This window comes from Hoplias malabaricus, chromosome 6 (genome assembly GCF_029633855.1).
Source record: "Hoplias malabaricus isolate fHopMal1 chromosome 6, fHopMal1.hap1, whole genome shotgun sequence".
NCBI classification, from domain to species: Eukaryota; Metazoa; Chordata; class Actinopteri; order Characiformes; family Erythrinidae; genus Hoplias; species Hoplias malabaricus.
In genome coordinates, this window is record NC_089805.1 from 44,800,713 (window position 1) to 44,828,196 (window position 27,484).

The window sequence follows — 27,484 nt, forward strand, 5'->3', positions numbered from 1 at the left end:
CTACCTTCCAGCCCGGGCTCTCCATTGGTTTCAGGAGAAACTCAATTAAACTTTGTCTCTGCCAAATTCGTGAATCAAACACACACTCCTCCAGCGGGATGATGATAATGTTCGGGGCAGACGAGGACTCGCCCCTCCCCTCCCTCCCCCTTTAAAGCCTTTCTCTTTTTCTTTCTGAGCAACTAGAAAATAACAACAATGTCCTAGAAGTGAGGAGAGAGAACTCCTGAGCTGCAGATATTGTTCGGAGATCCTGCGAAGCGTGACATGCAGAAGCCAGAGGACCTCAGTAATCTACAGCATCAAAGAAAACACGCCTCTCACAAACACATCATCTGCAAAGACAACTTGAGGAGTGCTGGTATAAGTATAATATTTTCCATGATCCATATTTATACAGTACCCTGAATTAAACTTTCACAGGTTTTTCATTCCCCAATACTTTTTATTCATTCATTCATTCATTGTCTGTAACTCTTATTCAGTTCAGGGTCGCATCGGGTTCATAGCCTACCTGGAATCATTGGGCACAAGGCGAGAATACACCCTGGAGGGGGCGCCAGTCCTTCACAGGGCAACACACACTCACACATTCACACCTACGGACACTTTTGAGTCGCCAATCCACCTACCAACATATGTTTTTGGACTGTGGGAGGAAACCGGAGCCCCCGGAGGAAACCCACACAGACACAGGGAGAACACCCCACACTCCTCACAGACAGTCACCCGGAGGAAACCCACGCGGACACAGGGAGAACACACCACACTCCTCACAGACAGTCACCCGGAGGAAACCCACCCGGACACAGGGAGAACACCCCACACTCCTCACAGACAGTCACCCGGAGGAAACCCACACAGACACAGGGAGAACACACCACACTCCTCACAGACAGTAACCCAGAGGAAACCCACACAGACACAGGGAGAACACACCACACTCCTCACAGACAGTCACCTGAAGGAAACCCACGCAGACACAGAGAGAACACACCACACTCCTCACAGACAGTCACCCGGAGGAAACCCACACAGACACAGGGAGAACACACCACACTCCTCACAGACAGTCACCCGGAGCGGGAATTGAACCCACAACCTCCAGGTTCCTGAAGCTGTGTGACTGCGACACCTACCTGCTGCACCACTGTGCCGCTCAATACTTTTTACAAACAAATAAATTCATTAACTAACCTACCAGTCTGTTTCCACGTCCTAAACACCTCAGATTAAAACTAACCTGCTTTGGACTGCAGTCTGTAGATCATTCTCAGCAGCCGGAGTGATGTAAAAGTCTGATGGTTCAGACAGTTGCATTGCCACAGATCGGATATGGATCAGACCTCAATGCCACATATGAACGTGACCCAAATCTGATTTTAAAAAGTCAGATTCACGTAGAAACACATCTGTGCCACGTGATGAAACAGATTCGGATTTGGGCCACTTTTTACCTGCTGTGTGAACGTGGCCTTTGAGGGTGTCCCCATTGTTGACTTCTCTGTCCTCTACGACTAGACGTGCTCACGGAGGTCTTCAGGGTTGTGCTGATATATTAGTTTGTGTATTTACTAAATCTATTGCCTCAACGCTCTATAGTAAAACTAAAGAAGAGTGTTGGGGCACATTTGAAATAAGAGTGAAAATGTGTACAAATATTTTTTGTGGCACATTCTAGAAGTAATATGTTTGTTTTTTTTCCATTTATTTTCATTTATCTTTGCACACAGCACGCCAAACGTGGTCTAACTAAATTGCAGGACCTTCATCTGACCCCTGAGTGTTATCCAGCAAACTCAGGAAACTGGATGTGATAAGAAACGCTGCACCATTTCCCTGACATCCTTTTTTTTCCCCCTGCTTTTGGCCTAAGATTCACCTCACCACCACAGCACCCCCTTCAGCTTTCATCACCGCCACCGACAGCTACGAGCTGTCAGAGAGAGAGAGAGAGAGAGAGGAGGGAGGACGGCAGCAGAGTGATGTAGAGAGAGTGAGCGGGCGATAGAGCTGGAGATGATGAATCAAACTCCAGACGATGAGGTCTAACAGCAGCTAATGACCAGGATGAAGCTCCGGTGAAGGCTGAGACAGAAAGTCTGCGGCTCTGAGCCATGTCACCTTCTGATCCAGCCGTCCTCCGAGATCAAACCCGGATTTACAGCTCCTCGCAACATCCCGCAGCTTAATAATCTCATATATTTCTCCTCCGCTCCACTCTTCCGGGCTCGACAGTCGCTCAAGATAAGCTCAAATCGCTCTGACTGGATTGAGAGCACATATAAAACACATGCTTAAGAATTTTACTGCTTCTCTTCCCCCCCCAGCGTCCTCCTGTAAAGCTTCAGAGAGACAGCCGTGCACTGCTCTCTCTCTCGCTCTCTCACCTGCTTCAGATGGTTCACATAAAGCATCCACACACACACACACACACAGTGTGTACTGTGTCACTGTCAGGGTCTCGGAACTCCAGCTGCACTAAACCTCAAGGTTTCCATTTAAATAATGATTGTTTTCCTTCGCCCATAAAGTGACCATCATCTTCACCATGCGGCAGACTTCAGTTCCTTTAACGTCCTGTCTCTCACTGTCTGTGAGGAGTGTGGTGTGTTCTCCCTGTGTCTGCGTGGGTTTCCTCCGGGTGACTGTCTGTGAGGAGTGTGGTGTGTTCTCTCTGTGTCTGTGTGGGTTTCCTCCGGGTGACTGTCTGTGAGGAGTGTGGTGTGTTCTCCCTGTGTCTGCGTGGGTTTCCTCCGGGTGACTTGTCTGTGAGGAGTGTGGTGTGTTCTCCCTGTGTCTGCGTGTTTTTCCTCCGGGTGACTGTCTGTGAGGAGTGTGGTGTGTTCTCCCTGTGCCTGTGTTGGTTTCCTCCGGGTGACTGTCTGTGAGGAGTGTGGTGTGTTCCCCCTGTGCCTGTGTGGGTTTCCTCCGGGTGACTGTCTGTGAGGAGTGTGGTGTGTTCCCCCTGTGCCTGTGTGGGTTTCCTCCGGGTGACTGTCTGTGAGGAGTGTGGTGTGTTCTCCCTGTGCCTGCGTGGGTTTCCTCCGGGTGACTGTCTGTGAGGAGTGTGGTGTGTTCCCCCTGTGCCTGTGTGGGTTTCCTCCGGGTGACTGTCTGTGAGGAGTGTGGTGTGTTCCCCCTGTGCCTGTGTGGGTTTCCTCCGGGTGACTGTCTGTGAGGAGTGTGGTGTGTTCTCCCTGTGTCTGCGTGGGTTACCTCCGGGTGACTGTCTGTGAGGAGTGTGGTGTGTTCTCCCTGTGCCTGTGTGGGTTTCCTCCAGGTGACTGTCTGTGAGGAGTGTGGTGTGTTCTCTCTGTGTCTGCGTGGGTTACCTCCGGGTGACTGTCTGTGAGGAGTGTGGTGTGTTCTCCCTGTGCCTGTGTGGGTTTCCTCCGGGTGACTGTCTGTGAGGAGTGTGGTGTGTTCTCCCTGTGCCTGTGTGGGTTTCCTCCGGGTGACTGTCTGTGAAGAGTGTGGTGTCTTCTCCCTGTGTCTGCGTGGGTTTCCTCCGGGTGACTGTCTGTGAAGAGTGTGGTGTGTTCTCCCTGTGTCTGTGTGGGTTTCCTCCAGGTGCTCCAATATCCTCCCACAGCATGTGTATGTGTGTGTGTGTGTGTGTGTGTGTGTTAGCGCTACACCGGGGTCTTTACTGAGACTTGTTTAGGTTGTTCTTGTTCAAACACCTTCACTTCAAACACATTAGTCTTAGAAACAATTTCAAAGCGCTTGTGCCTGAGCGTTTTCATCAGAACGTCTTTAAGACTCGGCAAAGCACGTTTAATCACTCGGCTCTAAACCTCGGACGAAGCCATCGGCGGAGTTCTCGGCTCGGAACTGGAGCAAATGTCACTTGATGTAGAATACTTTAAGGTGAAATCATAGACATCCCGTAGACGTCAGGCTCTGGTAGCGATCAGGGCGAGGGTCTGAGCCGGAGACGAGCGCTGATATCCAGCAGCTCGTCCCAGTCAATTACAGCCTCCTTCAACTCATTAATAACTCCCATTCAGAGCTCTTCACTCCATCGCGTTGTCTTTTAATTAAACAGAGAGAGAGAGAGAGAGGGAGCCTCCTCCAGGGCGTCGCTGTTCGACTGAAGCTGATAATGCAGTTTGACATTGCCGGAGATGTTGAGCTATTATTCCGCCCCACTGTTTCTCTATGTTCTCTGATAAAGAGCGATAATGGCCCTTAAATCTCCTCTCTTTCCTCCGGTCCTTTTCCTCGTAAGCGCCTGCTGAACTTACACATGTTCTGTAAGTAGATTAATCAATTAAGCCGCACCGGATAAAGGAGGAAAAAAGTGGAGGACTTTAGTCGAAATATCATTTTTACAGTCGGCGGAGAGACAGAGGAGCCAACAAAGAGTTATCTTCCCGCTCAATGAGACGGAGTGTGACGCGGCGCAACCTCGCGATAAAGAGGCTCCACAGTTCAGAGGAGCACCAGGAAAAACAGAGTCGGAGTCGGGGAGAGGGGCGGAGTTATGCAGATACATGGAAATCCAAACTCATCTCAGTGTTGCTTTACTTGGCCGGGTCATTGGAATCAGAGAGAGTAGAGGAGACGTAGTCACTCACCAGTGAGCGAGTCTGAGAGTGTGTACAATTGCATTGTTTATTGTGCTTAAGGGTATGCATTAATAATTTAATTAATATTTAATATCTGTTTCCTAATTTAAAATGGAACCTTCTACTGTATTGGGAATGAAATGCTGGAATTGACACCGCTGTCCCCTTTATGTGGTATCTACTCTACACAGCCCCTGTTCAGAACGCCCCTTTTCAGCACCTGTTCCTTTAAATGATAATGAGCCGCTCTCTGTTCACCCTGACCCCGAGCGCACAGCAGTGAGGAGCGAGGAGCAGAAGCTCTGGTTTTTAGCCGTTTTTACTCAGTGCTCTTATTTCTCTGCGCTCGTTTTTGCAGCGTTTAACCTCGTCTTTGCGCTCTCATATAAACGCGGGTCCAGCGCTGTGATTGGACACACTCAGACGAGGGGGCGGGGCCATTCTAAAGTCTCTGCACTTGATTAAGACTGAGACCAACTGCTAAGAAGTGAAGCCACAGCAGAGGTAAAAGATGAATTAATGGCAAGACTGGTGTCTGACGATGAACCGCAGAATCAGGGGAAGAGAGAGAGGGCTTACCTCTACTGTAAACGATGCAGTTATTTTTGGAGTCCTCTGGGCTGACCCACGTCATTTCCCCGAGCCACTTCGGACCCCCACTCAACACCAACGGCATCTGAGGGACACACGGATCCACACTGTCAGAGTTTGTGTAACATCCAGCTGTTCGCAAAAAGCCGGGGCTGTGAAGTACACTACCCCAGGACACCGGACATGGTTCTGATGCTCACAAATGTTCTGGAGTGCGTGTGTGTGTGTTGTTAGTTTGCACTGCGCTGGGGGAGTTAGGACTGAGTCAGAGGAAATGCCTGACAATGATGGAGAAATATTTCAGCAAAAACATACTCTCACTCACTCTGCACCCTTCACCACTTCAGGACCTGGGGCCCAGTGTCTCTCTCTCTCTTTCACTCCTGTCTGTCTGTCTCACTCCCTCCTTCTCTACTCTAGCTCGTTCTCTTCCTCTTTCTGTCTATCACTCCCCCTTTCCTCTATCTCTTTCCCCACTCTGTCCATCTCTTCTCTACTCTTTCTCTTTCCCCATTCTCCATCTCTCACTCCCCCTTCTCTTTCACCCCTCTGTCTGTCTGTCTCTCACTCTCTTCTCTCTCTCACTCCCCCTTCTCTCCTTTCTCTGTCCCTCCCTCTCTTTTTTCTCCCTGTCTGTTTCTTTCAGTCCCCCTATCACTCGCTCTTTCTCTCTCTGTTTCTGTGAATGAGTGAAACTATGTCTCAGTGCTGTGTCTGTTTCTCTCTCTCTCTCTGTGTGTGTGTGTGTGGGTTAGGGTCGATCAGATCATCTCTGGGCTGACAGAGTGGGGGGGGGGGGGGGGGGGGGGGGGAGTAGCTCAAATTGTGAGCTGTGATCTTTGGACTCATTGTGGCTCAGTATCACCTCCACATCACTCAGCCCCTGAGACGCTCAGCGGGGGGCTTAAGAACCGCTGTCCCTTTCAGAAACCACAGAGAGAGAGAAAACCAGACTGAACACTGAACACTCTTCCTGCTGGCGCTCGTCCAGAGAGAGAGAAAGACCCTCACCAACGAAACTGGACACTCTTACTTCCACCGTTAACAGCAGGGAGTCCAGAATGGAGCATAGCACTGAACCCCCAAACACTCACCGGGCGCCAGGCGCTGCTCTGTGTGTGTGTGTGTGTGTTCACTGCCACAGATGGGTTAATGACACGTTACATTACGCTACACAGATGATCCACTGTCCACAACAGAACCCCACCTCCGCTGACCACATCCACAGCCCTCTGACCCTCCTTCCACTGGGAGAAACCAGCTCGACACTATGGGTCTGAAAGGACGTGGCGCTGAAGAGAAGAAACCTCTTCCTCCTCTCTTTCTTCCTCCTTTCTTCTCTTGTCCTCTCCTTTCTTTTCTTCTCTCTCTCTCCCGTGCCCCGGTGCCAGGCTGGTGATGGATGCCCAGGCAACGTGGCAGTGCCCATAGTGTTGGGGCCTGATAACTCTCTCTCTCTCCCTCCCTCCCTCCCCCCGTCCCTTTCTTCCTCTCGTCCATGTCTCACTTCTCATATGATCTCTCTTCCTCATGGTCTCATTTCTCTGCTCTGCTGCGGAGCCGGACGCTGCTTTAACCGCTTCCTTCCAGTAGAGAACATCCCATAATATTGTTCTGTTTTGTGGAAGCAGGTCTCTTCAGGACAAATTGTTTACGCCCTCAGAGCTGTTTTTTGTTATCAGCGTCTAATGATTAAAATAATGGATCTTGATTAACTGCATCATTCTGTGACACAGGAGGTGGTACCGCTGCCCCCCAGCTCCCGGGTCCAGTCTCGGCGCCCGCGATAAAGCCTTGGGTCACTGCCCGTGAGGAGTTTTCTCAGTGTTTGCCCACAACTGAGGGGTCAGCGCCACTGGGAGACCTAGAGCCGGTGCACGTTTAGTGCTTCTCCACTAAAAGAACTCGGGTTCTTGAATCAGTTCTGTTGCTGATTCTTGGAACATGTGGTGCCCTCCAGCGAACCGGAACGATAGGGACCAAGGATACATAGGAGCACATTCCTGTTTTATTTTCTTTTTTTGTTTGTTTATAGAACACTCTGTAAATAACACCATCCAGCTCCAATGTGCCATAACTCTTTCTTTGAGGCTCTGAGCTCTTTCTGAGTTGAATAGTCCCAAATTAGTTCCATGAACAGGAACGGCTCCAGTTCTTCATCGGTGGGAAAGCACTATCATAGTACCGCAGGTAAACCCGAGTGCCCCGTCCACTGGGAGACCACAGTTCTCTAGATGACAGGGTGAATGGTGAACTGCATCAGGTATGGGATCTTCCATAAAACTAGCCTAGTACTTAATAAACTTTTTACATAGTTAACAACAGCTGAATGTCTGATCATAATTACAGTTCTGATTTTAATACATTATACATAATACAAAATGTCACTCAAAATTAGAGCAATCGACATAAAAGATAACGTTTCAGGCCTGGTTCCTAACTATTGGGCGTGTGTCAGGGGGCACGGGCCTCTCAGCCTTCATTGTAGGGCACTCCCTGACCTCCTCAGTGTCTCTCAACTGCATCACAGCCGTAAGAGATCGCACAAGGCTGTGAAAACCATTCCAACCAAAGCCAAAGCCCACTCAGATCTCTCCACGTCCCTCGTTCTGACGCTGATCACAGGGTCCTCTGAGGGTAATGCGCAGAGGTGTGGACGAGGAACACAACTCATTTGGCATTTCTTCCTGCCGAAGTTCCTTTATTGTGTGTAACATTTGGATGGAAACCCTCTCTCTCTCTCTCTCTCTCTCTCTCTCTCTCTGTCTTTTTAGTTTATGAACTCTTCAGCACCTCCCTCTCCTCCTCTCTCCACTCCCTGAATCTTCCTGATGGAGCGAGTGTGGAAGTGACTGTGTGGGAATATGGGAGAGAGAGAATGAGAGAGAGGAGCTTGTCACAGTTCTCTCTCTCTCTCTCTCTCTCTCTCTCTCTCTGAATCCTCTTTCTCTTATCAGTTGTGCCCAGGCCTCCATCGGCCTCTCTCCACTCTGACAGGAGCAACAACAATAGCCCAGCGATACCACAGCGCTTCAGAGAGAAACCTGCCACGGGCACAGATTACCCATGACTCTCTCTCTCTCTCCCTCTCTCTTTTCCCCCTCTTTCTCTGTGAGACAAACACTATTTTCCCCTCAAACCTTCAACTTCCAATACTGGACACTGAAACACTGCCCCCCTTTTTTTGCCTTTTTTTTTACCTGTTCTCTCTCTCTCTCTTTCTTTCTCTCTTTTTTTTCTCTCTCTCTCTCTCTCTCTCACTATCTCTCTCTCTCTCTCACTATCTCTCGCTCTCTCTCTCTGTCTCTCTCTATCACTCTCTTTCTCTCTCTCTCTCTCACTATCTCTCTCTCGCTCTCTCTCACTATCTCTCTCTCTCTCTCTTTCTCTCTCTTTCTCTCTCTCTCTCTCACTCTCTCTCTCTCTCTCTCTCTCTCTCTCTCTCTCTCACTATCTCTCTCCCTCTCTCTCTCTCTCTCTCTCTCTCTCTCAGGACTATACACGACACCTGTTCTGTGATAACAACAATAAAAGCTGTGTGTTCAAGTGAGAGCTCAACACACTTGGAGGAGAACACTAACTGATGTTGATGATTCACTGAGCTGTAACAGGGAGAGCGTCTGTTGTTGCCACTCTGGGCTCAGCACTGCAGAAACTGCACTAGGTAACTGTGAAAGAGTGTAGGAACCCGTGTGGGCTTTATCTATTCCTGAATTGCTTTGCAAGGTTTCACCAGCGTTCCGTTTGTGACGAGGGAAATGACGAAGGGGAGGCGCTCGTATGTGTTTCCCCAAACTTCTGATTGTGTGACCCCTCGTTCCTGACCCCAACGGGAGCTGACGGAACAGACAGGAAGAACTTACTGCATCATTTCCTCCTGCGGTGGGGTCCAACTTCCCGGGAAACGGACCCCAGGTGGAGCCAGGAGAGAGTGGACGACGAGAACGGACACTTCTCTCTCCTCCGTCACTCACCACCTCCAGCTCTCCTGAAAACACACACAACAGGAGTTACAGGGTATGAACACACACACACACACACAGCTCCTGGAGTCAATTAGCAGATCCTGAGCAGAGAGAGAGTTCTCTCTATCCTGGATGACCTGCTTGTCTCTTTGATTAGGCTTTAGCCCTCAACGCTTTGACAAGCCTCAGATAAGGTGCATTAAGCCCCTCTCTCTCTCTCTCTCACACACACAGACACGCAGACACACACTCTTACTCCCCCTCACTATCCCTCTTCTCTCTGTTTTTCTATCTCCCCTGATTCTTACTTTTTTATTCCTATTTTCAATTAATGAATTAATTCATGTATTTATTTATTTTACATTTATATTTATTTATTTATTTTTAATGTATTTGATTAATTTCATTTCTACATTTATTAGCCTTTATTAATTTGTACTTTTTTTACAGTCTCTAACTGTATGCATTTATAGAACCGGAGCTTAAATCATTTAAAATCCCTGCCGGAAGGAGGCTGAGGCACAGATAAGAACCTCACAAACCTTCACAGGAAGGAGGACCTCTTGGGGGTCAAATGACCAGCGCTATGCGCTTCTAGTGCTAAACTGAAAAGATGATAACGATGGATGCCATATACTTCAACACCTCTGTACATTCACTTCATAATTCATAGGTACACCGTACGATAAACACTGAACTGATATCCCTGGTCTTTGTGGGCATCTTAAGGTCAATTTTCTTCATGTGCAGTATTTCATTAGTATCATTAGTATCAGGGCACGCACATTTTACACGCAGCTATTTTAAGGCATTTTGGCGGAAGACAGCTGCCTTAACCCCAGTGAATTAATTAGTTCTCGTGCATTCGAATGAGAGGAAACCTGAATTGAATAAAACATGCCACAAACTGCACAGCATTCACTCAAATTACTATTTAACTTCACCCAAGGCCCCAGGCTCCGTATTTAAAAAGACGAAGAGGTAACCGTAGGTCTGGAGCAGCACTGACTGTGGTGTGGGGATCAGTGGAGTGGTCCGCAGCGGGTGGAGACCGTGGGTTCAGTGAGGAATGATGATTGGGCCGTGTATCTAACACCTTCATCGGCCGCTGCTGTGGGAGGGCTTCTCATGGGTGGGCATTGTTTTTATTTATTTATGTTTTTCGTAGAAAAAAAACCCAGGTAAATAACAGCTGCGTTAATTTACATAATTTAAGATTAATTTAGAGCAAAATATCAACAGCTCCAGAGCTGTAAGGGTTAACAAGACGCTCTGCCACTTCCTCTGAATATCTGTGGCCGTCCAGTGAGTCCCAGAGAAGTGGAGTTGCTGTGAAAGTGTGTGATTAACGTGAAGCAGAGTCTGTGCTGCAGTTCTGATAAACACACTCTCAATAAACACCACCTCTCTGGAGAGAGAGAGAGAGAGAGGGAGAGAGAGAGAGGGAGGGGGAGAGGGAGGGAGGGAGGGAGAGAGAGAGAGAGAGAGAAACAGGGAGAGAGAGGGAGGGAGGGAGAGAGAGAGAAACAGAGGGAGAGAGAGAGAGAGGGGGTGGGGGCTGCTATCAAACCTCAGGCACTTTTCCTTTTCTCCTTGTCCTTTCAGCCACTCTCTCGTCTTTCTCTCCCTTCTGCACTGCTCTCCTCTCACTTCTTCTTTCCACCTTTTTTGCTCTTACATTTCTTTCTTTCACTGTATTGTTTCTCCCCTCTCTCTCTCTCCCCCCATTTTAAACTTTCTTTTCACACGTCCATACTCTTCTTTCTCTTTCAACTCTTCATTGTTTTTCTGATTGCTTTTTTCTGACTCCCATTGTTCTGTTTTTCTTTCTCTTCCTCCCATCATACTTCTCTCTCACTTCTGTTTTTCTGTCTTTTCTTCCCCCCCCCCTCTCTCTCTCTCTCTCTCTCACCCCTTTCCCTCCATCAATCTCTCTCTCAGTTCTGTCTTTTTACTTTTTCTTTTTTTTTATCCTCTCATGCCCCTACACACTTTCTGTCTTCAACCCTCTGGCCCACAATTCCTCTCTCTCTCTCTCTCTCTCTCTCAGTGGTCTAATCTGTGAAGGACTTAAAGGCTCTTATCTCCAGGCTCTCCTGCTTCATTTCATGCTTGATTTACTTTAATTTGTCTGATAGGGCGCGAGGATTTGGAGCCGGCCCATCTCCGGCTCGGACGAGTGGAAGGAGGAAAAAAACACTCTGATATTTCTCTGCCACATTGTCGTAGGTTTTTGACTTCTCTCTCTCTCTCTCTCTCTCTCTCTCTCTCTGTGATTTCCTGGAGTGTTAGGAAGGAGAGGGAAAGAGAGAGAGAGAGAGGGAGTGGTGTGACAGGCTGTTTGAGCGTGTTTGGAGTCAAGCAGCCGGAGAAGAAAAGGATTGTAGGAGTGTGGAGTGATAGAGTGATGCACTCGTCCAGTAACTCGCTCGGCTCCAATTCAGCACCCACAGCCTTTCACTGAGTTCACATCGCTCACAATCACTCAGAAATCACTTCAAATCACAGACAACTCGCCTAACGGCAGAGCCACGCTGCCCCAGAGTCGCTCAAACCACATTCAAAATCCGTCTGAATCTCTGAGGCACTCGATGTCAAGAACCGCCAGAAACACCCGGGGAATCCAACGACTTAAAATCATTAATAACATCACTAAGAAATCACTTACAAACACTTTAAAATCACCAAAGACTAACACAGACAACACTTTACAAACATCTCCAAAACATCAACATCTCTCAAAATCACAGAGTAAAACACTTAAATGCTTTAAACAACTGTAAAATCACCCAAAAACTTACTCAGTCACCACTTAAAATAATTTAAAATCAATGGACATCCCACAAACCTCCAAAAAAACAATTAAAAATCTATATAAAATCACTTAAAAATGCCTCAAAAACAAAAAAACTTGCTACATCTCCACAATTTCCTAGAACTCCAGCAGCTGCTGCTGTGTCTGATCCACTCTACACCAGCACAACACACACTCACACACCACCACCACGTCAGTGTCACTGCAGCACTGAGAATGACCCACCACCACATCACACCTGCTCTGTGGGGGTCCTGACCGCTGAGTAACAGGGGGAGAGGGGGCTAATAAAGTATGCAGAGCAACAGATTATAGGACTACAGGACTACGCTGGTGAAGGCTGGAAGTACAGAGGGATGCTTTAAAATGCTTCTCTGCTCAAAAATGAAACAACAGGATGAATTCAGGGAGTTGGGCTGTGTTAAGCAGTGGTGTGTGTGTGTGTGTGTGTGTGAGTGGCTGATAAACAGAATGATGATCCAGCAGCACGTCTTCATCCGCGGCGTTGCGCTGTAATTAACGGCGGCGTGTTTGTTGGAGGGATGATTAATTTGACCGGGAACGGGGCCTAATTGAATACCGCAACAAGACGCACAATCAGAGAGAAACACACGCCTTTGTTTCCCGTAGATTAGCCCTTTATCAACGTCATTATTATTATTATTATTATTATTATTAGGTGGTGTTTTAATTCTGCTGACAGCCCCCTCCTCCCCCTGTGAGGTGAATGGAGGATGGATGTGTGGATATATATCACACAATGAATTATCCCCTCAGTGTGTGTGTGTGTGTGTGTGTGAGATCATATATAGTGCAGTTACACACTCTTGCTATTGCAACAGATTGATCCCAAATGACCCCATATACAGTCCATCACTGAGCCAGAAGATTAAAACCAGCACCAGATGAAGTAACACTGATGATCTGGTTACAGCGCCCCCTGTTGAGTGTGTGTGTGTGTGTTGGGGTGGGGGGTATATGAGGCAGTGAGGTAAGGGTCAGTTCCTGTAGTTGAGGTGTAGCAGGAGGAATGGTCAGTGGAAGGATCTGAGGGCCACACTGTGGTGGTTATAATGTTTTGGTCTGATATGACTGATCCCACAGAACACACTGCTGATAGAGTCAGTGCTGCTCTGAGAGAGAGGGGTCAGTGCAGACCGCTGTGTAGGGGCTGAGTGACCACACTGACCCCCTCACTCCCCTCAGCACCAGAGAGACTCGGACCCCAGGACCCTGTCTCCGCTCACTGCTCGCTCTCCCTCTGACCCTCTGGTCTGTACTGACTACTGCACACCAGGAACTCCCCACAGACCTGAGATCTGGAGACGGTCCAGCCAAAACATTATAACCGCCACGGTGTGGCCATTTCTCCTGATTCACTCATCAACTACAGGAGCTGACCCTTCACTCACCGCCTGATACACCCCCCACCCCTGTCCTCAACAGGGGGCGCTGTAACCAGATCCTCAGTGGTGTTCACTTCACCTGGCAGTGGTTTTAATCTTGTAGCTGGTGTACCTCTAAAAAACTATTATATTAACCCAGTTGCAGCTGCACATGAGCCTACATTCCCCATGCCCCCCACCCACCCCCCTCAGCCCTGGTCTGTGGTGAACTGTCCACCTGACCTCACTGATGTATATGCGGAGTGCCACCAGATCCTCACAGCAGTGTTCCACTATGTAAACTAAAGCTTTCGCAGAAGAATAGAGGCTGTTATTGCTGCAGAGGGTTCATTATACTGTATTTTATCTCTGTGTACAAACGTCAGCTCTCTCTTTCTCTCTCTCTCTCTCTTTCACACACACACACTCTTCGCCTGTGGCGTAATTAGGGCTGAGGGCTCATGCGTTTCAGAAGAGCGAGACCAAAATCTTTTTTTTCTGATCAGATAAGAGAGTGAGCGAGGCTCATTATTGTCCCAATGACTCTCTATCTCCACTAATCATGTTTCACTGGAAGAGATAGAGAGAGAGAGAGAGAGGGAGAGAGAGAGAGATGTAGAACGAGAGGGCTCAGTGTATCTCCACACCAGACAATGAAGACAAATAGCCGTGATGAGATATAAGACAGATAAGAGATGTATATATTAATGAGCCGCTAATCAAGTCAGAATCACGCTGTTGTGTTGTAATAAAAAGCTGTGTACAAATAATAACAGAAAGACGTCTGCTGCAGGTCCCAGAATATTGGGACCAGAGAGGCTATAAAAGTCAGAAGACCCTGGGAGTTCCTTCCCAGCTGGAACCAAAGAGGAGCCGATTCTTCGGTGTGAATCCTTAACGGCATCCGTGGGTGAATCGAGATAATGAAGCTCCAGAAAGAGCTCAAATAAAGCCTTATGGTGCATTATGGATGGGTTGATTTACAGCGTGTTATATTTTCTTTGATGGTGGTGCTGGAAAATGGCACGTGTCTTCTGTGGTCAGCGCAACTGTGAGTGCATGTGAAGGTCAAGGAGCGACAACATGGCGACGGAACATGCTGCTTATTCACTGAATCGAACAAGAAATCAACAATCAAACGCATCGTGTGACCAGAGGGAGTTATTAATGATGACTTACCAGGTCCGTCCCATTCGTCCGAGTCTCGGGGGCTGGACTGGACCCTCTCTTCTGCCCCTTCTCTCTCCTCCTGCCCTCCACACTCATCGCCTGTTCAACACAGAGGGCACAGCTGACACATCCATCATAAAGACACTTTAGGCAGCCATTCTGTGCACTGTCCAATTTCAGCACAATTTCAGAGTCATTCTGAATAATTAAAGGAGCACATCCCCCCCTCGTCTCCACAGTGGAACGCCTGTGACCTGAGTTGGTCCAAACCACTCATGTGCACACGATCAGGAGGACTTTGTGACCTAGAACAGTCTAGAACGACAGGAATTGGTAGAGAAATGAAGAGAGAGAGGGGGGGGGACTGTGGGAAAGACAAATGAACAGAAAAAGAGAAAAAGACTGGAGAGTGAGTAATAAAAGAGAAGGAGAGAGAAATAGAAAAGTGGGAAAGAAAGACTAGAAAGAAGGGGAAGAAAAGGGTAAACGAGTAGTAAGTGGAAAGACAGGGAGTTAGAGGAAGAAAGAAAAGTAAGGAAAGGAAATGTGAGAAATGAGAGAGAAAATAGAGGTGAGTGGGAGAGAGAAGAGAAAGAAAAACAATCAGAGAGCAAAGGAAGAGACAGAAAGAAAACACAGGAGAGAGAAGAGAGAAAAGAAGCCAAGTTCTGAAAGAAAGAGCAGTCTCAGTGTAGTCTCAGTCTCCTCCGTGTTTTGGTTATGCTCGGTGACGTTTATGGGGAATGTTTAATTTCAGAGCTGGAGAAGAAGTGAAGCTACAGATGATTCCTTAATTAAGCGGTGATTAGGAATTTTTTGCCTGTGGCTCGGTCCCCGCAGCCTCGCTTAATTTTACACACAACCTACACCCAAGTCTCGGCCGGGTCTACAGCAGCGCCTCGGCCGGGGCTACACCAGGGTCTCGGCCGGGTCTACAGCAGCGTCTCGGCCGGGTCTACAGCAGCGTCTCGGCCGGGTCTACACCAGGGTCTCGGCCGGGTCTACAGCAGCGTCTCGGCCGGGGCTACACCAGGGTCTCGGCCGGGTCTACAGCAGCGTCTCGGCCGGGGCTACAGCAAGGTCTCGGCCGGGTCTACAGCAGCATCTCGGCCGGGTCTACAGCAGCGTCTCGGCCGGGGCTACACCAGGGTCTCGGCCGGGGCTACACCAGGGTCTCGGCCGGGTCTACAGCAGCGTCTAGGCCGGGGCTACACCAGGGTCTCGGCCGGGTCTACAGCAGCGTCTCGGCCGGGTCTACAGCAGCGTCTCGGCCGGGACTACACCAGGGTCTCGGCCGGGTCTACAGCAGCGTCTCGGCCGGGGCTACACCAGGGTCTCGGCCGGGTCTACAGCAGCGTCTTGGCCGGGGCTACACCACGGTCTCGGATGGGTCTACAGCAGTGTCTCTGCTGGGTCTACACCAGTGTCTGGAGCAAGGCACCTAACCCCCCATTTTCTCTGGTTCTTCATTATTATTTAATATTCCCTCCTAGTACAAGCCGGTGCTAGGTAACTTTGGCCTCTGTTGGCCGATGTGACAGATCTGGGCAGTTTGCATTCTCCTCTGATGCTCCAAACCCTTTAGCGGGAGTTTGAAAAGTCCTGGGGGAAGCATGCGCTCACCTCCACTGTGTGATAATTAATCAAAAACTGTGGATGAGCAAATTTTATTTTAAAAAATTCATTTCAAAAAATTCTTTTTTTGCCTAGAGGGGCATGTAGAGCAGTGCAGCTCTGGAGAGATGGAGCTCTGTCCATTAGTTCGGAGTAGTGTCTGACATCCAGAAGTAATCACTCAACACCAGTACCTCACTCTACAGACGTTCACGTGGCTGAATTCTACCAAAACCTCACAGAAATGTTCCAATATCTTCTGTAAAGTCTTCCCTGAAGAACAGAGGCTCCTGATTAGTGTCCTCCACCTGTGCGACCGGAGTGGTGGTCATTGACAGAAGCGACGGGGGCAGCCGAGGGGTCGGTACGAGGTCCGGTGTTTTGTTTCTGGACCCAGTCTGTTGTTCTTGAACCTCTCTGCGGCAGCTGGAGCGAAGTCCCGCGTCGGAGAAGGGCTCCGTGTTCCTGCCGGCGTTTCCATTACAAGGTGCGGAATGCAATTCCGATCGAATCAAAGAGAGGGAGCTAGGATGATGAATATTCACGAGAGCCTCGGAGAGTTTACTTCAAAAACAAGGCCGGCCCGGAGCGAGGGGCAGGAACGAGAGGAGAAGAAAGAGGGAGAGAGCGGCAAAATAAATTCCAATCTGCGGCGAGTGCGTGGAGGAGCTGTGTTCCTTTTCTGGAAGAACAAAAGAGAGCCGTTCCGCCAAATTTGAGACAAAAAAAAAAGCGGAAGATTGCTCTTTTGAAGATTTCTGGCTCGGAGGCAGAGCAGGTAGAGTATTTACTCCTCTGTTATTTCCACTCCTCCCAAACTTTTGGAGGCGCTGAAGGTGAGGGAGAGGAGGGGGAGGCATTTCAAAGAGGAGATTCATCACATTCACTGAAGAAAGGCCCGGCGTTTAGACGAGCGCGTGGACAGCCGTGGGGTCTGATGACCCCCAGTGTGGCCAGGAGAAACCAAGTATAATTGAATTTCAGTTCAAAGAGCCCAGGCTTTCAGCTGAGGTCTCGGGCCGCACCCCCGGGGGGACCCTGTTATTGTTTGCTGCCACTATAACCCTGTTAGTAATATATAGGATGCTGCTTTTTTTCAAGACGGCACGCTTTTTGAATCTTCTCCATTTCGTATTTAAATTGAATTTTGCCCACACACACACACACAAATATAAAGACATGTTCCTTCCAGCAAAACAGGATGAGAGCTTCAGAAACCTTCCTCTGTCCAAAAGTTTGCAGACAGACTCCCTTTATTACACTACAGATTAGCACTGATCTGAAGCAGCTGCACATGAGCCAGAGGACACCATGCACTGGGCTGTGGAGCAGTGGAACCGTGCCTCTGACTCGCCAAATCAGACCTGTTCACAGCGGTGGTGAAGGGAACCAGACGACTCCACAGAGTCGGACGCTTGGTTCCTATCACCACCGCTGTCCACATGGTCCTCTACGACTCTTCAGCCCACACACACTGGGTACTGGGTACTGGGTGGAGTCGTCCAGGGCGGGGGGTTCCCTCACCTTTCCTCGAAGGGTCTTCGTCTTTGACGGAGAGGTTGTCAGGGTCTGAAGAGGAGGGCCCGTGTGTGTCCTCCACACACACTTCAGCCTCCGTCAGGATCTCGCTCTCATTGTCCTCACACACTCCGTCCTCGCACTCCAGCTGCCCACCCCCAGACACCCCTGAAACACAGAAGCTCCTGATTATTAACAGTGTTGAGGGTAGCGTTCGGAGTAGGTTTATTGGGGAATACTTCACTCGTTCGTCTTCTGTAATGTTCTGGAGCTCCCGGAAGACACCCACACAGACACAGGGAGAACACACCGCACTCCAACCTGCGGCTCGTCTTTCAGTTTAATCGCATCATAGTGTTCATGGTGGGGGGTGGTTCTCCCTGTGTCTGTGTGGGTGTCTTCCGGGAGCTCCGGTTTCCTCCCACAGTCCAAACACACACACACATTTGTAGGTGGACTGACAAAAGTGTCCACAGGTGTGAGTGTGTGAGTGAATGGGTGAGTGTGTGATGCCCTCTGGACTCGTCGCCACCCTGAACAGCATTAAAGGATACAGAACATGAATGAATGAGTGAACTGAGGGTGAAGTACTGAAAAATACCTTTAAAAAACAAAGAATAGGAGAAACACAGCCTTACACACACTCACTCATCCATAGTGTACTGATAGATGTAATATATATATATTAATTGTGTACATTTATATTTGTAATATTTTAATAATGTATAATATATTTTTTTGCAGTGTAATGGTCTGTAATATGTATTAACAGTGGATTTGTGTGTATAGGTTATAACATATGTATTAATAATTTAATTGGGCTTAATATATGTGTTATTAATTATTATTAATGTGTTATATATATTAAAAATGTTTATAATAGTTTAATAATGAGGTCATATCTGATATTTCATATTAGACAGAGCTGCCTGATTTTCCTTCTTTTAAAACTATTATTATTATTATTATTATTATTATTATTATTGTTAATATTAATATTAATGTAGCTTTTTATTCCACAAGTGCAGTAAAGTGAGAGTGAGTACAGCACAGAAGTAAAACATGGAGTGATCCAACAGCCTAAGGTTACGTCTGTGTGCAGATCACACACACACACACACACACGTGTGGCATTGAAGAGAGGGAGAACAGAACACACTCCTCATTAATTTGCCTTATCAGCGGCACAGTGTTGATTTTTCATTTGAGCTCGCGCCTGTGGGTCCGACGCCGCCGCAGTCACACACTTCATTTCTCTGTGTTTGATTAATTCTTCCTCCTGGATGAAAAATAATAAATAATAAGGTGGAGCTGCTCCTGTCCCTCGCAGCTCTGCGCTCACTTTCTTATTTGCATATTAATGTTTTTTCTTTCCCAGTCCGCCGCGGAGCTACAGTGAGGAGTTACCGAACCTGGACCGAAGCTTCCGGCCCACGCTCCTCCCAGGTCAGCAGCTCGAACACACACACACACCACCCCTCTGTCCCACCGCCAGACACGGGTCACTGGTCACCCAGCGTCAGTCCCAAACCCACGCTCTCACACTGTCCTCACAAACTCCCCGGGGCTTCTTTTCTGAGTCTATTTCCTTTTCTCAGGGCGGGGTCCTATCTATACACACTACACGCGTCCTTTCAGACCCACGGTGTTGATGTGTTCTCACTGTGGAAGCACGGACACTGTGTTCAGAGTGAGAGCGAGCTCTCTCCCGCGCTCTGGAGCAGCTGCACATGAGCCTGAGGTCACCAAGCCCAGTGTCTGCTGTCTGCTACAGGGGAGTAAAGCAGCGGACCCCTGGGTCTGGGCTGTGGAGCAGTGGAACTGTGTTCCCTGGAGTGGCTCTTTCCTTTGGGACGAGCTGGAACATCACCATCTGAACTCACTAGTGTTCATGTGACTGTCAGAAGGAGAAGAAGAAGGAAGAGAAAATGAAGAAGGAAATGATGAAGAAAAGGAGAAGGAGAAATGCTCCATAGGTGGCCAACACAGTCTCTAACACTCGCTGTGTGTGTGTGTGTGTGTGTGGGAAGAGGGGAGCTGCTAATTTCATGCTTGGATTTTCAGTGTGTGTCTGTGGGAGGGGAGTGTGTTTGGGGCGATAGTTTTATCAGCTCCACACACACACAAACACACTGCCGTGCCCCACCCCACACACACTAATTACACCTGCGCTAATTCAGACTGACACACACACACACACACACACTCATCCTTTTCTCCTCAGTTTTATCCCCCTCCTTTCCTTTCTGTTCTCCTCTCTTCTCCCACTCACTCTGATCTACTTCTCCTTTCTCCTCTCCTCCTTGTTCTCTCTTCTCTTCCTTCACTTCTTCTCCTTTCCTCTCTTCTTTCTGTTCTTCTTGTTTCTCGTCTCTCTCTCTCTCTCTCTCTTTCACGTCCCCTCTCTTCCTCCAACTGAACTCTGGGAAACTCCGGGGTGGGGGGGGTGCGCTCATGTGCAGCTGCTCCTCAGTGTCCAGGTTCTATACAGACTATTCCCCATGACAACAAGGGTGAGGCCATCTTTATTTACTTTGCGTAACAACTTCCTGTGACACAGTGGATCCCTAAACATTGATTACACCCACAGTGATGATAAACACACACACTCACACACACTTCTAGAGTCTGAACTCAATGACTATTAAAGTTGACAGGGTGCTGCAGTGACGTGAAGAAGGAGTAAATGTCTCTATTTCAGATGGAGAGAAACCCCAGGAGAGGGAGGAGTAGGAAAAGGTCCACCACTGTTTTTATCGCTGGACGTACCGCAAAATCAATACGCTTTATTTACTAGCTTCGTATTAAATGTTCATTTCCACCTTAACAATCCAAGCATCGTGTTTCTTGCTGTGTCTGACTCTGACCAAACCACCGTGGCACTCAGTCACAGTAAATCAGTCGCAGCGCTCAAATAAACACCCGCTGTTGGCGCTTCTAGGGTTAATTTCCCTTTTCTGTTTTCCCACTTCCACCTTAAATGTCATTATAGGAAACAGACGTCAATTTTCGTATTCAATTATTAATACTGACATTTCTCACCATCCTTCAGTTGAATTTTGTGCTCCACCTTAAAAAAGGGAACTGCGAGTCTGAAGTTTGCTTCTGAGAAAGTGTTTTTGTTTAAACCACTGACTCTACACCTTTAAAGGGATCGTCTGCGGTTGTAGGGAACTCCAGTTCTCTCTGGTTTGCTTTGATCAGAAGCTCCACATCTTTTTGAGCTCCACATCTGAGTGTTTGAGAAAGTAAAAGGCGGCTGAAGTGTAACTTCTGTAGAGAGTCTCCTGGGTTTAGAGACATTTCCACCTTAAGTGATCTGTAACAGCAGAAATAAGTCAATATCCCCCACCTATGAAGCAGGAATAGAGCAACATCCTCATCTCGGCTCAGGCTTTTCAACGTTTGAAGTCCTTCAGTTAATCCACACACACATCACACTATACCCAGCTACAGGAGACTAATACAACTGTGGAAGAAACACGCTGATGTGAATACAAGCCCAGCGTCTGGACTGGGTGTGTGTGAGAGAGAGAGAGAGAGAGAGAGTTGTGCCCAGAATTCCTTCCTCTGCGCATCAGCATCTCATCAAACAGACAGCTGGACACTGGCTCAAGATGAAGGCACCTCACACTCCACCAGCTCCACCTCAGACTCCAGTACAGAGTCAGTTGGACTCTACCCCAGAGAGAGAGGGAGAGAGAGAGAGCTTTCAGGATGATATTAGTGAAGCCCTCACTGAAGCCCACTCTCAGATCCAGCCTCAAACACTTCCAGCCCCCTCAGGAATGCTGGAGTCCTGTTTACAGCCGAGACCGCCACAACCCCTTAATCTGACCCGACCACACACTCACCCAGTCACTCAGACACTCACCCAGTCACTCACACACTCACCCAGTCACTCCCACACTCACCCAGTCACTCACACCTTTGGAGAGTTTCACACACTCACCCAGTCACTCATCCAGTCACTCACACACTCATCCAGTCACTCACACACTCACCCAGTCACTCACACCTGTGGACAGTTTCACACACTCACCCAGTCACTCACACACTCACCCAGTCACTCCCACACTCACCCAGTCACTCACACACTCACCCAGTCACTCACACCTGTGGACAGTTTCACACACTCACCCAGTCACTCACACATTCAGCCAGTCACTCACACACTCACCCAGTCACTCACACCTGTGGACAGTTTCACTCAGTCACTCACACACTCACCCAGTCACTCACACCTGTGGACAGTTTCACACACTCACCCAGTCACTCACACACTCACCCAGTCACTCACACACTCACCCAGTCACTCACCTGTGGACAGTTTCACTCACTCAGTCACTCACACACTCACCCAGTCACTCACACCTGTGGACAGTTTCACACACTCACCCAGTCACTCCCACACTCACCCAGTCACTCCCACACTCAGCCAGTCACACACACACTTACTGGGAACTGTCTCGTCCTGCAGATATTTGAATGACGTCTGGATGCAGAAGGGTCTCCACTGAGACAGACGTCCCCCCAGAGACCCTCCTCCGGTCCCAGGAGGACTATAGTTTTAAAGCCATGTCCCCGGAGACACATTTAGACAGAGGTTTGTTTCATTGCTGTAATTCTGAAACAAAACGCTGTAAAGAAATGGAGTCATATTCCGCTCAGGCTCTTTTTCCAGCTCAGTTCTGACTCCGAGATCGAGGAGAAAGTTTAAGAATGAACACATGGAACCATCCCGACACTGTCTCCTCTTCTGTTCCTCCTCCATGAGTGTGTACAGGCTGCACCCCCCAACACCCCACCCCCCGTCAGCGATCGGTGTGTTTTCAGTAATCCCCCCTCGCTGTCTCCCCTCAGCTGCCTTTGTCTCTCTGTATCTTTAAATGAGATTAGGGGGAGTGATTACACAGCGCTGAGACATGAATGGGGTTCAGATCTCCCAGCACAATGAGGCTTTCTCTCATAGCGCTCGCCTGAAAGAGGGGCAGAACGGCGGCGGAGAGACCGCAGAACAATGCCTCGTGGGCTGCTCCTCCACGGGAGACGGCAGCGGGGTCAGATCAGGGGTTTACACTCCCTCAGCGTAAAACAAACCAAACTTAGGTCATGTTTAGAGACCAACAGACAACTCCAAACCTCTGCACACACACTCAGGGGCACTGCAGCTATGAGGCAGGTCAGAAAACTCTGCGCATCTCTGTCCTTAATGACTGCGTGCAGCCGGGCTGGTAATGTACCGACTGGGGTCATTCATCCATTCATCTATCCATGCATTCATTCATTCATCCATCCTTTCATTTGTGTGTTCATTCATTTATCCATTATCCATTGTGTTCTGTAAGTTCATTTCAATGTTAAACTTCATTCATTCCTCCATCAATTAACAAATTAACTAATTGGATCACTCATTCATATGTTGTCTGTAACCCTTATCCAGTTCAAGACGGTGGAGGTTCCAGATCCTACCCAGAATCACTGGGCGCAAGGCAAGACACACCCTGGAGGGGGCGCCCATGCAGACACAGGGAGAACACACCACACTCCTCACAGTCACTCGGAGGAAACCCACGCAGACACAGGGAGAACACACCACACTCCTCACAGACAGTCACCCAGAGCGGGACTCCAGACCCTGAACCCTGGAGCTGTGACTGAGACTACCTGCCGCACCACCATGCCGCCCTGCGTTCTGAACAGGGCTGTTTAGACATTCGTTCATTCATTCATCCATTCATTCACTTTTCTATCCTTTCAGTGGTAAACTGTTCATTCATTCATTACATCTGGAACACACACACACACAAACACCAAGCTGTTTCTATATTTTATCTGCAAACTCAACATCATGACAATCAGCTGCAGTTGGTTCAAAATGAAAAACCTAAAGTAATCAGATTTATGTCTGTGACCTGCTTTGGTCCAAACCCCACAGCAGTGTTCTCCCCCTGTGTAAACAGCCCCTGTTCAGAACGCCCGCTTTCAGCACCTGTTCCTTTAAATGATAATGAGCCGCTCTCTGTTCACCCCGACCCCGAGCGCACAGCAGTGAGGAGCGAGGAGCAGAAGCTCTGGTTTTTAGCTGTTTTCACTCTGTTCTCTTTCTTCTCTGTTTTTACTCATTGCTCATTTCTCCGCGCTCGTTGTGTCTGTTTTGTTGTATTTAACCTCTTCTTTGCGCTCTCACATAAACATGGGTCCAGCACTGTGATTGGACAGACTCAGGCGAGGGGGCGGGGCCATTCTAAAGTCTCTTCACTTGACGTCAGAAGCGGAGAAGAATCAGAACGGCTCGTTTCATCTCCTGTTTTTGACTTAAGCAGCGCACGGGAAACTGACTGGGTGGGTCTTGTTTCACAGTGTGTGGGTTGGTGGGCTCCAGATTCACACATTAATGCATATATGCACTAAACATGGGACTTCTTTTTTCACACTATGTCCTCTTTTAGGCTCTGTTCCCGGTGCTCTCTCTCTCTCTAACGTAATTAAACACTTCAGCTCTCCTCTGGCTGTGGTATCAACAGCTCTGCAGACTCAGCCCCAGAAGCACTTCGTATTAAACTTTATTTTTTTAAAGAGCAGTTTTGCGAAAGATGTTTTGCTGAAACTTGAGTTATCACCTATTCCGGCACGGAGTTGTGCCATTAGCCATTTCCCACTAGACACTCCGACGTCTGCGGAAGCATCAGGCCACTTCTCCTCTGTTTTTGTTTCTTGGCTGAAACAGGGTTGAGGAGTAAGTTAAAGTGAGGCGCTCGCTCTGTAATCGCTCTGTAATCCCAGCACAGAGGACCTCCTCCGTGGCACCAGACGTCTTCTGTGATAGAGACAAACTCCAAGCCCCTCCCATCCTCACCTCCCTGTCTCCTTCCTTACTCCTCATCAGTCCACAGGCACTAACTCCCTCACCCAGGCATTTGACGCTGGGAGCACAGGACCCTGGGAATGTAGGACTTTGGGAACATAGCACCGCATTAAATTAAGATCCTGGGAAATAAGGCCATGGGAACATAGGACCCTCTGAGCAAAGGACCCAGGGAACATATAGGAGCTGGGTACTTAGGAGTCTAAGTACTTAGGATGCTGGGAACTTAGGACCTTGGGAACAGAGGATCCTCAGAATATTGGACACTGGGAACGTATCATCCTAAAAACATATGACCTTTGGAACATAAGACACTGGAAACATAGGATGCTGGGAGTTTAAGACTCTGCGAACTTACAGCCCTAGGAATACTGACCCCTGTGAAAATTAAACCCTATAGGATATAGGATCCTGGAAACATAGGACCTTGGGAATGTAGGACCATGCGGACTCAGGACTTTGGAAATGTAGGTGCCAGGGAACATAGGAATCTAGGACCAGAGGATCCTGAAAATATTGGACACTGGGAACATAGCATACTGAAAACATATGACCTTGGGAATGTAAGACTTCGGGAACATAGGACCCCATTAAATTAAGATCCTAGCAAATAAGGCCATAGGAACATAGGACCCTGTGAATTTAGGACAGTGGGAACATAGGACCCACTGAGCAAAGGACCCAGGGAACATATAGGAGCTGGGTACTTAGAAGTCTAAGTACTTAGGATGCTGGGAACTTAGGACCTTGGGAAAAGAGGATCCTCAGAATATTGGACACTGGGAATGTAGCATCCTGAAAACATGTCCTTGGGAATGTAAGACACTGGGACATTGGGATGCTTGTCACTGAAGAGCCAGGGAACATACAACCCTGGAAACTAAAGTCTCTGGAAGCATAGGATGCTGGGAATTTAGGACTCTGCGAATTTACAGCCCTAGGAATACTGACCCCTGTGAAAATTAAACCCTGGGCAATATAGGATCCTGGAAACATAGGACCTTGGGAATGTAGGACCATGCGGACTCAGGACTTTGGAAATGTAGGGGCCAGGGAACATAGGAGTCTAGGACCAGACGATCCTGAGCTGAGCTGTTCAGATCTATGGGGAAGGTAACAAATGCAGTGGATCCAAAGCAGAAATTCTGTGCAGAATCCGAACATCCACTGAACCTTCTGCTCTTCTGGAGGACAACAATAAACCCATCGGCGGATACGGCTGTAAAACCTGGAGGAGTATGAACCTCTCTCTCTCCCTGATACTGTTTTACTGAGCGGATTTCTGCAAACACTGATATAAATCCATACACCACTTTACTAAACTGCGTAGTGATGATTCATACTGGAATAAAAAAACATCCCAGAGAATTCCAGGGGAAGATCACACCTTTCACAGCGAGGAAAACACATGATGAACACCTCAAAGTCTGGAGAAAAACATTACTTCCCACTGCACTAACACACACACACACACACAGAGGAAATTTGCTCAACCGCTGCCAGAGGCTTTGAGGCATTTATCTATCTACAGAGGAAAGTAAATTCCATAATCCTCCACCTTCAATGGGCCCTATCGTACATTTAAGATACATAATCTCTTTAGGTGGGACCCAAATCAATTCCTCATCCATGAAGCCGTTCTCCAGCCGTGGATATTCAAACTTTCAAAACACACTTTAGAAACACACTCCAAAGTTTTGGGATTAGTCGAATGCATAATTCAGAAACCCTCTTGATGCTTTAAATATGGAAACTAAGCAATAAAAACATGTTCCATGTGTATTTTAAACACACACACACACACAACATAATTCTACCATTACAGACTGTAGTCCACTTGTTGCTCTGCACACTTTGTTAGCCCCCTTTCACCTCGTTCTTCAGCGCTAAGGACCCCCACAGAGCAGGTGTGATGTTGTGGTGGATCATTCTCAGCGCTGCAGTTAGGGTTAAAAACTCCAACCATCGCTGCTGTGTCTGATCCACTCTACACCAGCACAACACACACTAACACACCACCACCACGTCAGTGTCACTGCAGCGCTGAGAATGATCCACCACCACATCACACCTGCTCTGTGGGGGTCCTGAGCGCTGAGGAACAGGGGCGGGGGGGCTAATAAAGTATGCAGAGCAACAGGTGGATGACAGTCTGTAATTGTGGAGCTAGAAAGTGCTCCTGTGGGCAGTGGAGCTGAGAGAGTGGACAGTGTGTGGAGAAACAAAGAGGTCACTAGAGCTGAGGACCGCAGAGGACACCGTTTCACTCAACACCCTCCAGCCGACTTTTGGCATTGGGAATGGTGACCTTAGGCTCATGTGCAGCTGCTCCCATTTCACTCTTTTCTACAGAGACTTTGCGAACCTTCGGAAAGGCAGTTAATAAACCGCTGGGTGCAACAGAGACCCTAATGACGTGGGTCCGGTCTTTGTTTAGCTTTTTCAAAGACCCCGTTTACCGAATAAATGAAGGACAAACAGTTTGAAGACTCTTTGAAGCTTCCTGAATGATCACATTGTTGCCGTTTCTCTTCACAAGCACCGTCCACATCTCTGCCATCTGCCCCGCCATTGATCTACATCTCCATTGAGCCCTAAGAGCTCAATAAAGGTGAGAGGGATAAAGGTCTGCTGCTGGGCATCACTGATAGTGCATCTACCAAAAGGTGGGGCGTCGATGATTGTGGTGATCAAATAAACATCTTTCTTATCTTCCTGGGTGTTTGGTTTCATCTGTAGCCGTGTGGTATGGGTGGGAAACCTGGCCTAATGTTATTCTGTGATCTGAACTAATGTCTGCAACTCGTGGCTAAGTTTTCACTGGTGAGGAAATGGTTAAATTGGTACAATGGTCTGTTGTATCTAAGGAGACCCAGCTGATCTCCTCTACCATTGGTCGGGACTTCAGAAGCACAACTGAAGGCCTTATTTTTTTTGATATAAGAATAAACCATTGGCATTTTCCTCACAATGTCATCGCTCTC

At 48.3% G+C, this 27,484-nt stretch overlaps 1 protein-coding gene across 1 annotated transcript in view; it reads right to left on the bottom strand.

Moving 5' to 3' along the window:
- The window catches only part of zfpm2b (zinc finger protein, FOG family member 2b), a 57,746-nt gene that overhangs the window by 18,264 nt on the left and 11,998 nt on the right, over positions 1-27,484 (bottom strand). Inside the window, exons 2-5 of the mRNA XM_066674385.1 lie at positions 17,639-17,800; positions 14,510-14,599; positions 9,029-9,153; positions 5,154-5,250 (exon numbers count right to left, since the gene is read on the bottom strand). Coding sequence (XP_066530482.1) covers positions 5,154-5,250; positions 9,029-9,153; positions 14,510-14,599; positions 17,639-17,800 — 474 coding nt within the window. The remainder of the gene's footprint in view (positions 1-5,153; positions 5,251-9,028; positions 9,154-14,509; positions 14,600-17,638; positions 17,801-27,484) is intronic.